Genomic DNA, 18,777 nt, shown 5'->3' on the forward strand with positions numbered 1-18,777 from the left:
AAAAAACAGAAAAATATAAATAATAATAAGATTTCTTAATTTAGATAAGGAAAATAACATTATTAGTTGTGTTTCCATACAAACAATTGATATTTTTCAATACCCCTAATAGCCATCTAAAAACATTAGATAAAGAATAATTCTGTACCTTAAGTCACTTTTTCTGGATGACAGGCAAGTTCCTCTACTGCATGCTTTGCACGTCTCCACCAAAATATTGGATTGGATCTTTGTGCCATTCGGTTACAGTCTAGCTTCTCACCACACTGGAAACTCCAGACGTCAACGGGGAGAGTTTTACAAGATCAAAGGAATACTATGGCCCTGAGAGTTCATCGGCTCCTTCTGCTTTTCTTCTCCTGAAGTTATAATCCTGTTTGTAGCAATGAATGGCAGTTGCTTTAGAAAGAAATGCAGTACGAAGCTCTCTATAAGACATCTGCTGTTTGAAAAAAAGCAGTTCCTTGAACATAACTCTGTGTCAAAAATCTGCTTACAGTCTATATCCTAGGGACTCAAAAACTAGCTGATCTGGCCATCTGAGCTTTAGGAGAGGCCATGAAACCCGCATAGCAGGACTGGCTTGCTCGCCCAGCAGTGCACAGTACAAACGCAAAGAAACCAAATCTGCCAGCACACTGGCATCTTTAACATCCACATCTAGGGAGGTACCTGCCTCGTTATTGAATGGAATTAATAGCAAGACACCCCGCAGTACATTAATATCTCAGTAGATGAACTGGGTCGATGTTCCGAAAGTTACTTTTAACCCTACGTTGCCAAGCAAGAGGAACCTCCTAAGTAGAAGGAATGCAAACTGTAAAATCCTTCCCAAGAAAATGAGTTATTCTAAAATAAAACATATAATCATGAGGTCACACACATATGCATATCCCACAACTCTATTCATAACATTAAAGCAAAAATCAAATCGGTCTAGAAAGGTTTAGCAGTTAATCTCTGTTCTGTAATTCTATAAATGAATAAAGGGAATTTGCTAAAAATTAAATAGCATTTGTATTTCTAATACCAACACCAATTGACCTACACATGAAACATGCTTCGGTACACAATGTAAACTTCACAGCAAGCCATTGTTACATTCATTAGAGTGGAATTCTCCATTTCCTTTTAAGTTACAAGATAATTTGGGGCTGAGATTGCCGAGCACACAGGTAAGCCAACAATAACAATTTCATTTCACAGTGGTTTTGGGTTGTTTTTTTTTTTTTTTCATCACATAAAGTTCATTTTAAGTGTCTCTGCAGAAAAACATCTCACATTAGACTTGTGTCTAGGTGACTTCCCTCAGAGCCTTGTGGAGCAGGTACATGACAGCCTGCCTCTTGCTGTCCTATAGTCCTATACGTGGTGTGTGTGTGTGTTGTTTGACTGAGATACAATAGGAAAGTGGCTTGTTCTGTCCATGTTTTGAGTCCTCTGCAGTAGAAAGAGAGTATCTTCCGTGAGATGCTGAAGCCTTCACTGAACACACACAATTTGGGGGCAAGTCCAGGTCCAAGAGCCCAAGTCACCCACCACCAAATAGAGAAAAATTACATTGCCAGAAAGTCACCTTTGTGAAAAAGAAAAAAAAAAAAAGAGGTGGTGGTGTTTGAGGAGGGGTATCCCAAGAATGAAGACGCAAAGGTACCATCCACAGTCCATATTTACAAGCTAATAGAACTATAAACATTATTGTATTAGGAACCAAGTCAACACACCAAAAGGAGGAAATTCTCCCATATTGCTTGGGTTCTACACATATTTTTCAACAAAATACGTCATCTCTTAAAAATAAGCAAAAGATCACACAAGTCAGTTACTGATTGGCTTCCCAATGGTGAATTAAGGCTTATCTGGTCACATTATTTGATTAAAGGGTATCACGTAGCTTATTTTTTTTCTACGTCTCTGTTCCTTTATTGATTTTGCAAAATCTCAACAATTGCACGTTTCAAAAGTTCAGGTTGATTTAGAATAAATATACATGTGTGGTTTTACCAAAGACAGGTCTACAAAGTCCCATAAGCCCTTTGAGGGGTACAGGTTTCTTCACTGTGCTAAAACAGTGTGCGGGCAACACAATGTCTCATTCAATCTTTAGAGTTGCTTTTGTTTTTAAATCCTAAAGTTATGCCAGATTTCCTGCAAAATAAAAAGGAATTTACGACAAGAGATATTTAAGTGTCATCAGCACAGAGGTTATGAATCCATAAAGCCAGCTCTTGAGGCCAGAGGGCTGGACCACTGGAGGGGTGGGGATGTGAAGAGGGGGAGGACGTTCTGAGAGAGGAGACCAAAGTGAAGTTGCTGCTGTAAGCGGAAGTTCCCATCAGAGTGCAGAAGCCGCGACAGAATGGCTGCCTTCTCTGGCTGCCTGCATTCCCTTGAAAGCCAGCGATGCGGGGATGTCACAGCTGTGGGGGGACAGTGGGGTGCTGCCGGCATGTTGCCATCCGTGTCCGGCCACATAACCTGAAGGAGCGGCACTGTAGGTCATGTAGGGTGAGACTTGAGCTGGAGTGGGGTAAGGAGCCATGCTGGATGCTGATACAAAACTGCTCACAGCTGGGAGCCCGTTCGGTGCCTGAGAGAAAGGAAAGACAGTCACATCACAGTATTCCACGTCTCTCCAGTCCGTAGACACAGGAGAGAGAGTGCGAGTGAGCTAACAGTATCCTGGTTCTACTTCTGGGCTGTCTTTTTTTTTTTTTTTCCCCTAGACTTCCTTTTAACCTTACTTTGACCTGAAAGTATCCAGTCTTGCTACTTAAACAAACACCGTGCTGAAAAGCAAGATACTGTTCTTTCTACAAACGCTTTTTTTTTGAGGAAGCTACAGCCAGAAAATTCACAGTTCTTACTTTTGTGATTTGCAAGCATATGAAGGCGAGGCAGGGTGAGAAAGAGGCGAGGTGATTAAGCAGCTCGCCAGGCCTTTGTCAAGCTTCCTGGCACTTGGGTTTTGTTGGGCCCTTTTGTTGAAGCTTTGTGACAGGCTTGTTTCAGGAAGCTTTCATTTCCAGGAGAGAAGGGCACAATGTGTGGGTGGTTGTGTTAGAAACTCAAAGTGAGCAAACCTGTTAAATTAAACATGGGCCATATTTTAAGATGCCGTGTTGAAAATGCCACTTGGACAAAGGACATGTAAAATCGGGACTTCTCTAGCAGGGGCTTTTGCTGTTGGTTTTCTTACTGTTGTTTTGGTTTGGAGTTTGTTTGTTTTCTTAATGAAGTTTGGGGATGTATTTTTTTCACAATTTTAGCCGAAAGGAAATTTTCTCCACAAAATTGGAAATTTTGCTCTTGCAAAGTTTGGTTTTTTTGTTTTGTTGTTGTTTTTTAGTCATATGGACAAATCCCTTTAAACGAGTTTAATGTGAAAGCTTTGTTTGCAAACAAAATGCAACAGCTCTGGCGGGCAAGCTTGCCTAGAAACCAGTGCTTTCTTGGCATCCAATAAATCATTGTTGGTATCGTTACTATTAACAACACCAAAAACACCCTGAGTTTTAATCCCTCTCTGGCGTGAGTACTCCCCACCCTTCAAGTGGTTCATTTTTTCCTCTCAGTTTCTACTCTGTTTAAAGATAAAGACTAAATCTTGTTTCCTGGAAATGACATGACTGGACTAACATGTCAACATGTTTCCTAGTGAAAAAGTAATGTAAATACTGAAATTGTATTAGAAAATCATGATGTAGTCCCTAGAGCTCAGTAAATCAGACACATATTAGATGCTTTGTCCAGTTAAGTTAGGACAGAAAATGATGCTTTCTTTTGTGTACTCAGATTGAGCCCAGGACTTCATACACACCAAGTGTGCAGTCCACTAAATAGGCTGTACCCCTTCTCACTCAGTTCCAGGAACTGCTTTCTGAATTAACTCATTTGGTCATCATTTTTACTTCCACGTCTATGAGAACATAATGGTGAGGTCTAAAGGCCTATTTTTGGAGTATAAAAGGAATATCTATATGTACATATATACATACACATGTGTATGGTAGAATTTACATGGATGCACATTAGCATTGCCCATAGAGTTCTGACAAAACATCTTAAATCTTTGGTCTATTAGAATACATATCTTATATTCTTCTTTTTGTCATTGTATATTCTTTCTAAAATGGAAGAGGAAAGAAAAGAAAGATCCTTGTATACCTATGTCCCAGGCACCTAGAATATCCAACATATTTTATACAGTTATAAGGATTAATAAACAATAGCTCAACTGGGTGGTGGTGGTGTATGCCTTTAATGCCAGTACTCAGGAGGCAGAGGCAGGTGGATTTCTGTGAGTTCAAGGCCAGCCTGGCCTACAGATTAAGATCCAGGACAACCAGGGCTACAGAGAGAAACTCTGTCTCAAAAAGCAAAAACAAAAAATAATAGCTCATTATAAACTGCTCAGTTTATCACAATTACAAGATAATATATAGCATAATGTAATGTTCAATTGGAATTTAAACTTTTTTGTTTGGGGTTTGGGGATTTTTATTTGTTTGGGGTTTTGTCTGTTTATTTTGTTTGTTTGGGGTGGGGTCTTTAGACAGGATCTCACTATGTATCTCTGATTGTCCTGGAGCTCACTCTGTAGACCAGGCTGGCCTCAAACCCACAGAGATCCACTTGCCTCTGCCTCCCAAGTGCTGGGATTAAAGGAGTGCACCACTATGCCCAACTTTCTTTCTTTTTTTTTGTTTGTTTGTTTTTTAAACAGGGTCTCACTATGTACCCAGGCTGGCCTCAAACTCATGTCCTTCTTGCCTTAGCCTTCTAACCAGAAGTCACAGGTATACACCACTAAACCCAGATGAAATGAAAATATATTTTAAAGGACCTTCCAAATGTTGTCCTTTTAACTAAAGCTCCAAACAATTAACGAAGAAATGACTTCATATCATTGTTCGATAAAACTGAAATTCTATCTTCTTTTTATTTTTATTTATTCATTTGGATGGGGAGCGGTTTTGAGACAGGATTTCTCTTTGTAACAGTTCTGGCTGTCCTGGAACTCACTTTGTAGACCAGGCTGGCCTTGAACTCATGGAGATCCGCCTGCCTCTGCCTTTAATCCTCTGCTGGGACTGAAGGCGTGTACCACCCCCACCTGGCCTATCTTTCTATGCACAAGGCCATTTAGAAAGTTGGAAAAGGGCCCCACACTTAAAGCCCATCGCTCCTGCCCGATGCTGTAGAGTCTTCTGTAGCTTAGCAAGGTGTTTCCCTAGACAGTCTGGAGGTGTATAATTTAGTCTCAAACTATAGCCTGGTAAAAGATTCTCTCTTCTCCTAGAACTCAGTTCCTCCTTATCAGTTTTTCTTTTCTGAAAAACAAAAAAACAAAACAAAAAAATGTATGTCCCCCTTTTAACAATTAGTTATTATGTCTCAAAAGAACTTATTTTAGAGTTCTTGGGTAATAAAAGTCTGTATAGTCATCAAATTACAGGAGAAGAGGGGAATCGTCTAGCATTACAGAGATTATTGCTTTAATTGCTTTCATTCATTATTTTATTTTCCCCAAGATGTCTCAAAAATTATTTTGGAATGTAATCATCCCAGTAGAATTATGGAATGGTGTCCACACCTGTGTTTGGCCCCTGCCAACCATTAATTAGTATTCAGATACTACTAATACCAATGTGTACCTAGAAAAACAGAATAAGAATATTAAGGTCTGGTAGCATAGCTCAGTGGTGAAATACATTCTTAGCTTAGTATATATACAACCCTGGGTTCAATCTCCAACATAGGAGGAAAATGTTTTTAAAAAATTAGTTTTAAAATAACAGAAAACTTGACTCTACATTTTTTAAGTGCCTAATGTCAAAAGATTTGACATGCATGGCAAAATAATGATCTATCTGGGAGAAACTATCTGTTGCTGACTTCTGTTTTATGTCACTGCTACCTGTCCTTCGGTGGGGTGCTGGGGGTGTTAGTTACTATGTATACCCTCATTCTTGACGCACCTATTATTACCCCATCCCTTAAATACAACCAGCAGAAGGACTGGATCAGACTCTTGGGCCTCAGATAACGCTCCCTTGGTGGAGAGGCAAAACATTGGGCTTTAAGCTTGCTTCCATGTGCCTTGTTTACTCCATAACTATATTCATTTGCCAAATATAACACAACCTATTAATTTTTCCATAGCTACCCAGCTTCTCATACCTAACGTACCAAACTTGCTTTGTTTTCATCTGTGGTAATACGGAATATTTCAAGGTTCTCAAAATGCCATGGTATTTCCCGCCTGTCAGTTTAGTGGTGCGGATCCCCTCTGTGCAGCTGAAAAACCCAAATCAAGCTCAGAGAGGAAGCTCCATCCCGTACAAAGGGAGGCAACTGGTCACTTACAGGGAGAGAAAAGGTGGAAATCCTCAGCCTTAGCTTGGCTTTCCCTCATGCTTATGACTTGACCAGGACAAGAGGGGAGTTTTTTCTTAACGTTCCATTCTGCTGTTGGGAGTTCAGATTTCAAAACTGGGGAGTTGAGGGGAGGGTTTGGGAGAATAAGCAAGAAAAAAAAAACAAAAGTGCTTCAAAATGCCCCTGCCCCCAGCCCCTTTACTGTTCATTCATTCCAGTGACTCAATAAATATCAATTTTCTCACTATTAATTTTGAAACATGACATTAGCAAAAGTAATAAATCTTTACTGGGTAAAGTGATCATTATTTATGAAGAAATCACTGAAAGGGTAAGATTTTCCACAGCAAAGGAAAACAACCCACAGGTAGCATGGTTTGTTTATGCTCTCCAGTAAGAGAGTAAACTTCAACTCCCCAGTCTGTTTAATGTTTTCAGTGAAGGGGCACGTAATTAATCTGAAAAGCTAGTTAGGCTGCGTAGAGACTACCAAATGTACACCATAAATATAGCAGGAGCAAACATGTTAAATTACACTATTTAATTGGATTGCAAATATGATTTATAAATCAATCAACATACGGAATCTCGGGGGGAAAGTAAACAAAGTTTTGAAATGAAACCCTGCAATAAGAATGTAGCAGAAATCCCATTTTTGAAAACAGCTTTGCCTAAATATTTCATAAATAAGACTTCGACCCATCAACTCCCTTTTCACAAAGATCTTTCAAGAAAGCAATACAAATTCTTTTCTCTGAAAGGTTGTTGTACCAACCAGCTACCTTCTGCTTATTTTTGGAAATGAGATTGACTGATACAGAGTAAAACAGACAGAGCTGGGTTTTTTTGTTGAGTTGTCTCAGGAAAAAAGACAGCTTTTATTTCATGAACCCTAGAAGAAATTTTCTAGAGGAATACTGATGGTGTAATGCAGTTTGAGTTAGGTGGTCCCATGGCTGTGCTGGCAGGCTGTTGGAGGACAGGGACCTGCTTTAATCACCTTGTAGCGTCACAAAATGGGACACATCAGGGACATTTAATAAATGACTTACTGAAGACTTGTGAGCGCAAAAGATACGATTCTCTTGTTTTAAGGACAAAACAAAGAGCTACCCCCCACCCCCCTTTATTACAGAACAAGTATTTACTTCAAGCAAGCCAAATGAATAAAGCTATGGGCAAGAGTAAATAAAAGTTCCAACCAGCCATTTAACTATTTGATTTATGGTTGTTCCTTGTATGCCTCCCCCTCTAAGAAAATGCAAATGCATTAGTATCCAAATACTTGTGACCGTGAAAAAAAGAGAAGGAGGAGGAGGAGGAGGAGGAGGAGGAGGAGGAGGAGGAGGAGGAGGAGGAGGAGGAGGAGAAGAAGAAGAAGAAGAAGAAGAAGAAGAAGAAGAAGAAGAAGAAGAAGAAGAAGAAGAAGAAGAAGAAGAAGAAGAAGAAACTGGTATGACAACTGAACTGGTATGACAACTGTCTGGAAATTAGAAGTTAAAGACTACTTTTCAAATTCTGGTAATTAGCTACTCAATAGTTTCTCTCTTGAAGAAAATGCAAATAACAGCCTAGTGCCAGGTTCTCTGTTCACGACCTGTCTGTCAGCCACTCCTCCAACCCATTTGGCCTTTCCTTTCTAATAACATGAGTTTACCCTGGCTTTATGATAAAATGTATTTGGCCATAAAAACAACTGTGTTTCACATATATTTACAATAGCCGTTTCATAGACAAAATACAAATTTGCGTCTGAAAATAAGCAGATATTTTTGAGAAATTATTTCTCTGAGATTATCTTTCTAACTACTCTTCTCTCCTTTGTTGTATAATGACCTAGTAGTAAAATAAACCTGGTAAAATGAAATAACAGTCATAAACACGGCTCAACAGTCATCCAAGAGAATACTTTTAGTTACCCCATTACAGGTCCAAATGTCTCTAGATAGTGGGAAGCTAGTATCGTATTTAATCTTTCCAAATTTTATGTTTCTAAATGTTATCAAAATTGATATAGCCTTACACCGATTTATTTAATTTTATTTTGTATTCTATTGGCATACAACAATAATTATATGTATTTATCAGATACAGTGTGATGCTTCAATACGCGTATACATTGTACAATGATCAAATCATTTAGCATGTCAATCACCTAAGTTAACATAAGATATTAAAAAAAACATTCAGAATCCTTTCATCTAGTGATCCAAATTTTACGGTCTTTTAAATGACCTTTTGTTGCTATTTCACATGACACATTTTACTGACATATAATTATAATGAAGTTTGTCTAAAAATACTATTGGCTGAAAGCTAATCAAATTAGACCATGTATGTCATAAATATGATGAATTTCAAAGTCTACTGGAATTTGCCTAAAATTTCATTGTCTATAAAATTATAAATTAATTTAACAAAACGCTAACTTTGTTTATTCACTCTGAAAAAAATTCGGTCAAATTTCATTCATGTCTTCATGAAAATATTATGTTCTGGAAAACAGGTTTTATTTTTTTTAATTTACTTATTTGTTTAATTATCAAACAAAGTTTTAAAAATATTTCACTAGGAAATTATATACAAGATGATTCAGGTGTACCATCATTTAAAATAATGCACAAATGAGTACTTTATGAGAATCCTAGATTAAGCTGCATTTTTAAATTCAGCTGTTTTCACAACTCATTTATTTCTGAACTATTTTAGTGTATTTACAGACTATTCTTTATTTCTGGCATCTCAATTGTTAATGAATACTATATTAAATTTACTGTCTCCATGAACATATTCCACCTCAAAATGAAGATACTGGGACCCTGTAAATCTCTCATTCATATTACTCTAGAGAAGCAGGTGAGCAGTATGTTTGTTCTGAGGAAACATGCCTATTTGGAGAAAACTTCTCAAAAACTATACATTTATTTATGAACTGTGTAAATAAAATCAATTATTAATTTACCAAATTCCATGTAAAAGGACAAATATGAGTCCAACACCTATGTTTATCTATTTCGTGTTTTTTTCCCCGGCTTGATCACATTAAGTCGAGATTTTGTGCCTTCAATAAAAGTAAAGCAAATAGAAAGAACAAGAAAACATTGTTTCCCTTCACAAGTAGATGAGAGTAAGGATTTCCTGCCTAACAGCAAATGTAGTTGAAAAGTCTAAGATAAATAAATATTCAACCAAGACTTCTGAATGGGACTCCAGTATGAATTACAGTTCAACGTTAATGTATAAGATAAATTTGAATATTCTAAACTAATTTTCAAACACAGTGAATAGATGGATGTATGACTGAACTGTGCATGCAGTTCTAATTCCTAGGGATCAGGTATCTTTGAAGTTTGAGCTGAAAATAGAAACTCTAGATCACGGTAACTAACCAATAGTATTATCACTCAGTACCAGCTTGTTCTGTGGTCATTTTACAGGTGTCTCCCAAGAAAACATACTCTGAGCTCTGAGTCTGAACTCTCCATTTCCACCTGAATACCCCAAAAGGAAACTAGCATTAAAGAATAGCATGGTAATTAATTACAACTGCAAACGCCCAAATATTACAGGCACATTTTTTTTTTCAGTTTTCCTTTGTCAAGGACTTTCAAGTTTTGTTGGCCAGAGTGGCAAATGGTACCTGAATTATCCTCAGAATATGCTGACAACACTTTGTACGGGGAGCAGCAACTTGTAAAATTAAAGTTAGCTCTTGAACAGAATATTGCAAGATAATTACAACATAAGCAATTCCCGTTCATATTAATTCTTATGAGTTTATGTGTAATTTTACATCAAGAAATCAATGTCTACCCTAAAGCGTTTGCCTCTTTAATGTATGCTTAGTCTTCATCATAATCGAGTATCCACTGATCTATATTGTGCTTAGAAACTTTCTGTTTTGTGATTGTGCATCATTTGAATTATCTGCCTACACGGCAGTATGGGATAACATTTCAATTAAGAGTTCTTCAAATATTAATTTGACAGAAATATCCTTCTATTTGGGGTCCTGGTCTCTTAAGTATTATAACATTTAAAACAGGATTTATTTGGCCACCTTTTCCTTAAATTGTTTGCTTTTATAAAACACAATTTCGTAATTTAAAATTCCTTGTAAATGAGTTTTAGAGAAACATCAAATTACTTGAAATGGCATTTATTTTAAATAAACTGTCAGTTTAGCTTTAAAGCATATTATAAATTAGCCATTTTTCTAAGCCAGCTTTCCTGACAGATACGTCGTTTAAGGGAGGGGTGGGAAATGAAAGTAGCTATGAAGGGTTTTGGATGAGGAAACTACTTTTTTGTAAAGGGTGCTGTTCATGGATTGCATGTGGGAACTGGAGCTTATTTCGAACTCTAGACTTTACAGTGTGATTCCAAAAAGCAGTGAGCATCAGAAGACTCCGAGCTCCTGTTCAATGCTCACTGGTGTTATTGTTGCTCTGTGTACACTTCCTACTGTTTGTCACAAATGCTTGGTGGAAGGTTTCTTACTATGGATTTTCTAAACAATGCATGTTATGAATATCACTTGCTTTCAAAAGTCAATCTCCAACTGCCATTCATAACCACAGGGGATATTTAATGAATGTCTTCTAAGAGCCATGTCGGTGTGCTAACTCTTTGGTCTCTGGGACTATTATTTCCTTATGTTGAAAATTAAGAAACCGAGGCTCCAAATGGGTTGGTCAACAGCTTGTTTTAAAAAGCTGCGGTACCAAAGCACCAGGCTTCTAACCATTGCGCACCACGGCCTCTCTGTGAGTTGATTGTTCCAGGCAAGTCTTTGAGAAAGAGAATGGTGAGTTTGCTTGTGATGCCTCACCGGCATTCTTTACAGTAGAACCAGACTGAGAAAAGCATCACTCCCTCCTTGCTGTTTTTGGCTCTGCTTGCCAGGGAATAGCTAGCTACTAATGCATTCTGACAACATTGAGAGGGACTAGGAAACAGAAATGTAATTTGTTAGGGGAAAAAAAATGATGGTTAGGGTGTCCCCCAATGGATAAGAATAATAAGCTCCAATAAATCGTATAACTGATTTCGACAAGAAATGAAGTTTTAAGGCTTTAAGATAAGTACTTTGACGCTTTGGAGGTGGAGTCTACTCCGTAAATAGTGGCCTTAAGTCCGCACTTGAGTTTCGAACTGTTCATTCTAGCATAGTGACGGATTTGGACTCACACTTTTGTGTGGCAGCTGCTTAGTTCTTTCTCGGGGGGGGGGGCAGTTGTGGGGGGCGGGAGAAACACGAGTGTTTTAAATTTTCCTTCAGAGAGTAGAGGGAGGGCCAGAGGGAGGGAAAGGAAAAATTAAACGGTCCACAGCCAGTCCGTATAATTTGAGGTTTTCTCACTAACCTCCCTTGGGAAATTACGATGTGACCTTTAATCGGGAAATGGTAACTTTATTACGTTTATCTGGTTGCCCCTCTTCCATTACCGCCGGACAAGCTGGGTCTCTGGAAGCCGGAGCAGGGGACTGTCTGTGTACAGGGCCCCCGCAGCCTCCCACAAGCCTTAGGACTCCGACTTTGCGGTGTCCAGGCTAACCCCGCGGCGCTGCTCTGAACCCCAAGGCCCGGCCATTCCGAAGCTCGGCCTTGGCTTGCCAGAGCCCGGCTAGGTGTGGTGGGAGGGCTGGGGGCCACACATGCAGGGGGATGCCAGGCTTTGGCTCAGCCTGCAGCCCAGATCTAGTCAAGCTGGGAGTCATCCCCTGGCTCCAGTGGGTCGCTAGCCCTGGTGTCTCTCCGTCGGGGCTCAGAAAGGCTCCAGGTCCGTCCTCCATCTCCCAATCCCCGGCCCCAGGAGGCCCGCCGCCGAGCCAAGCCCTCTCCTCCTCACCTGGCCGTACTTGGCCTCCTGCTCCAAGGCCCCCTTCTCCAGTCCGTTCACTGCGTGCGGGGCGGCGGCCGGGAAGGTGTTTCGGCCCAGGCTGCTCCACTCCTCCACCTTGGGGCTGTGGTAGGGGGAGCTGTCGCTCACTCCTGGGAAGGTGGAAGAGAGACGTCAAGCTCAACCCGCGCTCCCCCTCCTGAGACGAGACCCGAATCCCTAACCACAAACCTCCCGGGCTAAGACCTGGGGTCAACGCTCCTGCGCTAGGCCGCCTACGCCTATGAGCGAGCGCTGGACCCAAGCGTAGAGTCCTCGGTTGTCAGCCTAGGGCCTGGAGAAGTTTTGATGGCCTGCAAGTAGGCCTCTGAGTTAAGTTTCACCCACGCCTGACGGAATTTTGTTTTGTTTTTGTTTTGTTTAAAACCAGCGTTAGATTTCCTTTCTTCCTTTTTGATCTCTTAGGGGATGGATTGAAAGAGATGAGAATTTTTCCAAATGGGAGGAAGACCCCAGAGCTGTGAAGCTGGATATTTGTGCATCACCTCTGTCCTGACTGAAGGAGAGACGCGAAGACCTGACACTGGGGAGGACTGACGAGGGAGAGGGGGGTACAGGCTTAAGTGTGTCTTGCTCACAGACAGCCTGAAAGATGCCCACTGCACAGTGGGGTTATCTGATAGTTATGTCAATAAGAACGAACAAAAGACCTGCAAAGCCCTTTGCAAACAAATAACTAAATGATGCCCACAATACACATGCAAAATAGACGTGCGCAGATTCCACATTGCGTGTTTATGGGACTTCCCTACATTCTCTGCCTCTGCCTGTTAAAAGAGTACATTTATATGCATTTTTTTAAAAATGAAGCCTGGAAATACCGTGAGTGTCAAATGGTAAAAGTTTTTTTTTTAAGTATCAGAAAGAGAAAAATAAAGTATTAAGAGAATGAAAGTAGAATTCAATGTTAAGAAAAAGAGTAAAGCCATGTGCCTATCTTTCTGCTCTTAAAGGAGATTATATAAACAAAAAAATTATAGAGAGTAAGGTGATGGTCATCATATCTACAATTATGCATATCGAAGAAAGATGTTTGCAGGCTGCATGCATCTATCTGTTTTGTCTCTTGGCCTTGTGTACAGAGGTTTGACAGTGTCATTTCAACTGGATTTTAAACACTTCTGTCTGATACAGGTCCTTCAGAGAGTGGTCGTTTGGAGAAATTACCTTTTCATATGCACAAGTTTGCCAGAAACCTTGTTGTTTAAAGGTGACATCACAATAGGCAGCAATGTCTGCAAGGACTCGTCTCTCCCTCCTGTGATCCAGTGCTTTCCTACCTGACACTTGGTCGGACTGCAGGATTCCCCAGAGAAGAAATGTCATCATTTCAACTGTCAGGCTATGCCTCCCCCTCCAAAGAAATCGATTGTGTTCTCATTTTTTTGCAGCAGGAAGCCAGGGCTGGTTCAGGCCTGATGGCCTTTGCCTTCCCAGACAAAAGGCAGTCGGTGGGCACAAGCCCGAAGTTATCTTAAGAAACTGAGATCCCCCTGTGAGCCCCCATTTCTGCTGATCTCATATGTTCCCACGAACAGGGGCTTCCTTTAAATGTCAGTGAGGTCAGTTTATCCTATAAATCAAGGGCAGCATCTCCAACCAAGGCTCCAACTAGTTCCAAATAACTCAAAATTTTACTCTTGCCGATTCCCAGTCAGAAAACAAGAAGATGGGAAATCATTCACTGTGTTAATTACTCTAAAAGGCAATTGTGCCAATGTGGTGGAAACTCAAAAAGCAAGAAACGATTACAGGAAATATTTTCCTCATTCCTAATTATTTTTTTCCTCTGCCTGTCTTAAACCTTATACTGAGAAGTTGGGTAATAAATTGAGCAGGAAAAAAATAACTTTCTTTTTCTCCCTACATCAAGAAAGAAGCTAATGTCTTTTAAATTTTATTTTTTTAACAGTACAATAAAGGAAAACAGACTCAAGCCTCCTGGGGAAGCCGGGTCGTAGGGTGCGGGGTGTGGGGGGATCTTTCTGAGCAGGCAGAAAAGACACCCAGGACAGCGCAAGTTTCGGGCTTGAAAACCTGCAGGAAGGGACCCGGCGGCCACTAGCACTTCCCAGTACCCGAGTACTCTGCAGAAAGAGGGAGCGGGGGAGGGGGGGGGAGGAGACCCCAGAGACAGCAGCCGAAAAGACAACAGCCAATCATCAAGCAATTGTCACCGTAACAACAGGGTTGATAATTAACGCATGTTAAGGGTCCAGTGTTGTTAGAGAGAGAGAGAGAGAGAGAGAGAGAGAGAGAGAGAGAGAGAGAGAGAGAGAGAGAGAGAGAGAGAGAGAGAGAGAGAGAGAGAGAGAACCCGGATCTCCGTTTCCGAGGAAAATGAAGTGAAGCATAAGAATGAAACCAATTAGGTGACATTTGAACTTCCTGCCTGAGCAAATTTGGCCTGATTGCCAGAATCCGAGAATAATAATACAATTTCCACAGCAGCAGCGTGCGGCACTCCGTAGCGGCTGCCATCAGATCGGCAAGCAAGTTACGGGCGGTAGCATCTGCAGCCCGCGGGCAGGCCCAAGCCCGCTAGGGCCTCCCACTGCTCCCCAAGTCCGGCCGGCTGCGCTTTCCAAGCAGGCTCGCCCGGCTGAGGCCGCGGGTGCGCGAGAGGCGGGGGAGGGTGGAAAATGCGAACCATGTGTCGGGGATGGGGGGATGTTATGGGTCTGGTAGTTTGAGATGAGGCCGCAGACTGTGTGTGTGTGTGTGTGTGTGTGTGTGTGTGTGTGTGTGTGTGTGTGTGTGTGTGTGTGTGTTAGGAAACGGGAGGGGGGCAAGAGTTTCAAGTTAATGAGATCAGGACAAACCCCTGGGAAGGCTCCTTAGGTTTCCAAAAGAAAAAGCCACAGGTGGTGGGAGAGACGCTCGCTAAGAACCCGGAGGTTCTGGGGCTCCCCGGCAGCGCGCGGGAACCCTCTCCACTGAGCACCCCGCCTCCGAGCGAGCCCCTTACCTTGGTCGGTGATGGAGCGGATGCCCAGGATGTCCGTGACCGAGTGAGAGGAAGGCCAGGTGCGCGGCATGGCCACCGAGCCGGGGATGGCCGGCACCCCGGGTGGTGTGGGCACCTTAGCCGCGGCCGCCGCGATGGGACTGGGGTAGGAGTAGATGTGGTTGTAGGGCAGCGCGGGCTGTGGCGCCGGCTGGTGCTGCTTGTACGAGTCGTAATGAGCCTGCTGGGCCAAGTTGCCGATCTTGTTGCGCAGAATCCGGCTGATGGAACTCACCGAAGGCACGTTGTACTTGTCGCACACGCCGTCCGCCAGCAGGCGGTCCCGGATCTCCCAAGCGAAGATGCCCGGGTCCCTCTGCTTGTAAGTCCGGATGTGTTTCACCACCGTGGGAGTGGTGACCCGGGGTTTGCTGCCCCCGATGGCTCCGGGCAAAATCGAGCCCGTCTCGTTGTAGCGCGCCAGGATCTTGCTGACGCAGCCGTGCGAGACCCGTAGCTGGCGGCTGATGTCACAAGGTCGGATGCCCAGTTGGGCTAATTCCACGATGCGAAGCCGAATGGCGTTGGGCAGCGGCCTTCCGTTCACGAACACTCCTCCCAGCTGGTTCACCTCCCCGAAGGCTGGCTCTGCAAAAGGAGCATAGAGCGCGCGACCACGCGCACCCGCTGCTTGGGACAGCCGCCTGCCGCTCGGCCTCCGCGAGCATCCGGGGACAGGGCTGTGACACTCTCAGAACCGTGGCTGTCCCGAAACTAGACGGTCCGGGCCTGGGCCCAAGGGCCCCGAACAAGCTGCCGCCAGACCTCGTTCCTGCTTTGCGCGTTCCAGCTACAAACAAGCCCCAGGGCAGCTCGGGACACCCCAAAACTCTCCGAAGCAGGCGGGGACGTCGGTCCTGACGCGCCAGCGCGCCCCTCACTGCCTGCTTGGCACCAAAACCCTCGGCCCCCCGCTCCCCTCCGCCGCCTTACCCCTCCTCCTCCCCCCAGCGCGGTTACACCGAATCCGGGGGAAGCTGAGGGGTTGTTTTGTTTTTTGTTCCGTTTTGTTTGCATGTGTAAACACGTGTGCAACAAAACTGGGATTGACATTGGAGCTGCGGGTCTTGCCAGTGCCGCGGCCCTCCTAAGATCAGAAAATGGCATCAACTGCCACCCGGTAGCGGGAGTTCCCACCGCACCCCTGTCGCCGCTGCTGACCCTTGGCGCGTCCGCACAGCTCTAAGGGACGCGGTCTGAGTCAACAGAGCGCGGGTGCGCGCCCCAGCTCCCTCCCTCTCGCCCTCGCCTGCTCGCGCCCTCCCTCCTCGGTTCTGACAGCGTCCCCCGCCGCCACTCACCCATTGCTCCGAGCAGCACACCAACCCGGCCCCAGTTCCGCACTCCCAGAAAGAAACTTTGCTCTCGCCTTCACCAGGCCGACCTGTCGCTGCTCCAAGTCGCGGGTGCCTGGGCTTCTCCCCGGGAGGAGGCGACCAGAGTGCCAAGGGAAAGAGTAAAAGGAAGTCTGTGCCGGGCAGAAAGAGGCTTGAGTTCTGCATTTCAATCTAAGCAGCAACGTGGGCTGGGCTGAGCAGGGCCGGGCGGCTCAGTCTATCACTCACTGGTGACACACCCCCAAAAGAGGTGGGCCCGCGGGCAGTCTGCGTCGTAATTGGTGCAGGCCGGTGAGTGACAGCTCAGTTCGGGGAAACTCCTTCCGCTGTCTGTTTCAGGCCGGCTCCGCACCTGGGTGACTAAATACAATAAATGTGAGTGTTTGACATCTTCCCCCCAGGGGCGCCACAAACAGAGTGCAAAATCAAGCGGGTAAAAATGCTGAATAAGCGAATGGGAGCTTAGGTCTCAGTTTGAGTGACTTGAAGCGGGTAGGGGCCCGAGGACACCTCTTGGGGAAGAGATGGACTTCTCAGCATTGGAATTGGAGGTTAGGACTCTAAGGAAGCCAGCGGGAGCGACAGTTACGGGGGAGCTCCGGGAGGTGAGGGTGACTGAGAACTACCCGCAATGCTGATCCGTGGGGACTGTCAGAAAGAGTCTTGCCCCCAAATTCTACCTCCTTTCAGTCCACTCAGGACGGGGAGAGCTCAGAAGACGGGCCGGTGGGAGAGACGGAGAGACCAGAGATCCAGGGGAGAAGCTTGAGGTGTTAAGGACAAGGGGACCGCCTGAGATGGTTAGCCCCCCCGCAGTGAGAGGCTAAACGTCAACCGAGCAAGAAGCTGGCAGGGACCGCCTGCTGTGTGGAGAATTTTAAAACCCCCGACTAAAGAGAGCGCAGGATCTCCACGGGGAACAGGGCAGATACCTAGAATATCGATGGCAGAGGCCATCCCCCCACCCACACACACACTCCACCCCACCTGATTCACCCAGAGAGCAGGGTCCTGGGTTCTCTGTTTTAGAATTTGCCAGGGATCTCAACACCAGTGAGCAACCTTCAAAGATTTTTTTTTTTAATATGAAGGACAACCCCAAGAAGGTAGACACCTAGGCTGCATCTGAGCATCTGTATGTAATTCCCCGTGACTTCGTTTTAGCTACCAGAGATCTTAGGGTTCTGCCTACCTGTGGATTTTCACTTTCACTCACCCGAAGTCCAAAGAGGATAGAACGATTTGGGGCGAAGAAATGTATTTATTGACGAAGCCAAGATTGTGAAGAATGTGAATAAAATAAGGAAGAGAAACACTTTGAATGATTTGGGGGGATTTGTATTACACAGGAGAGAGGATGTTATTACTCCATCTCGATCACAACTGGTTGCTCTTGTACAGGCAAGATGGAGGACGGTGCTCCCATTCTCCCCAGGGTTCAGGTCTGCACACAGGGAAATCAAAGGAACCCCCATGGTTCACCACTGACTGACAAGAGCCCAAGAAATCTAGTAATCGCCTGCCTTGGAAGTGAACACAGATCTTCAGGTGCCTGCTTCTGTGATGAGCATGCACTTTGAATTCAAATTACTGAGCTGTGAAGACTTTGAAAGATTACTTCAAATGTCTTGTATCATATCAGGAGTCTTGAAAGGTTTCACAAGCAGAAATACTTGAACATAGCCCCCAGTTTTGGTTGGTCGGTGTCAAATGGTTAAAGTCTTTGCAAAGCTTGACTTTGTGGTTTTATCTTTGTCTCCCTGCTCAAGGCTTCTTGTGTGGCACGGTTCTCAGGCTGTATAACAGGGAGAGCCTCGGGGACCCAAGACTTGAGAAGAAGCAGCATCCTCTGTGTTATACTATAAATGTCTTGAGACCCCGAGACTGAGTAGAGCTCAGAACTTTGCCTGGGACTTGTGTAAAGGGAAGCTTGTGTTCTGCCCCTTGATGAGGAACCTTTGTCCTCACACAAAACCCAGCCGAGTAGTGTCCTCTGGGTGTGCTCTTTGCTCTGCTTTGGTGCACCCCTTGAGTATTTCACACCCTTCTGAACTGGTATGTAGGGGCAGCGTGTCCAGCCTTGTGGAGTGGCAAGACCTGGTGTCTTCAAGAGAACCTAACTACCTTCATTAATCCAGAGTGATCAAGA

The 18,777-nt window shown here is 43.9% G+C and overlaps 1 protein-coding gene across 1 annotated transcript; it reads right to left on the reverse strand.

Annotated features, from left to right (window-relative positions):
- Positions 1-539: 539 nt before the first annotated feature.
- Pax9 (paired box 9) lies at positions 540-16,989 on the reverse strand. Its single transcript, XM_006988935.4, has 4 exons — positions 16,593-16,989; positions 15,253-15,879; positions 12,234-12,376; positions 540-2,590 (listed from the first exon to the last, which is right to left on the reverse strand). Exons 1-4 carry the CDS (start codon positions 16,594-16,596, stop codon positions 2,336-2,338), a joined length of 1,029 nt encoding a protein of 342 aa, XP_006988997.1. The 5' UTR covers positions 16,597-16,989; the 3' UTR covers positions 540-2,335.
- Positions 16,990-18,777: the final 1,788 nt, after the last annotated feature.

Source organism: Peromyscus maniculatus, chromosome 14 (assembly GCF_049852395.1).
Source record: "Peromyscus maniculatus bairdii isolate BWxNUB_F1_BW_parent chromosome 14, HU_Pman_BW_mat_3.1, whole genome shotgun sequence".
Taxonomy (NCBI): Eukaryota; Metazoa; Chordata; class Mammalia; order Rodentia; family Cricetidae; genus Peromyscus; species Peromyscus maniculatus.

Excerpts from the sequence above, each read along its gene's own strand:
- Pax9 (XM_006988935.4), bottom strand. Across the intron at positions 12,377-15,252 it reads CCGCTCCATCACCGACCAAG|GAGTGAGCGACAGCTCCCCC; the intron begins GTAAGGGGCTCG and ends CCACCTTCCCAG. Across the intron at positions 2,591-12,233 it reads AGGAGGCCAAGTACGGCCAG|GCACCGAACGGGCTCCCAGC; the intron begins GTGAGGAGGAGA and ends CCTTTCTCTCAG.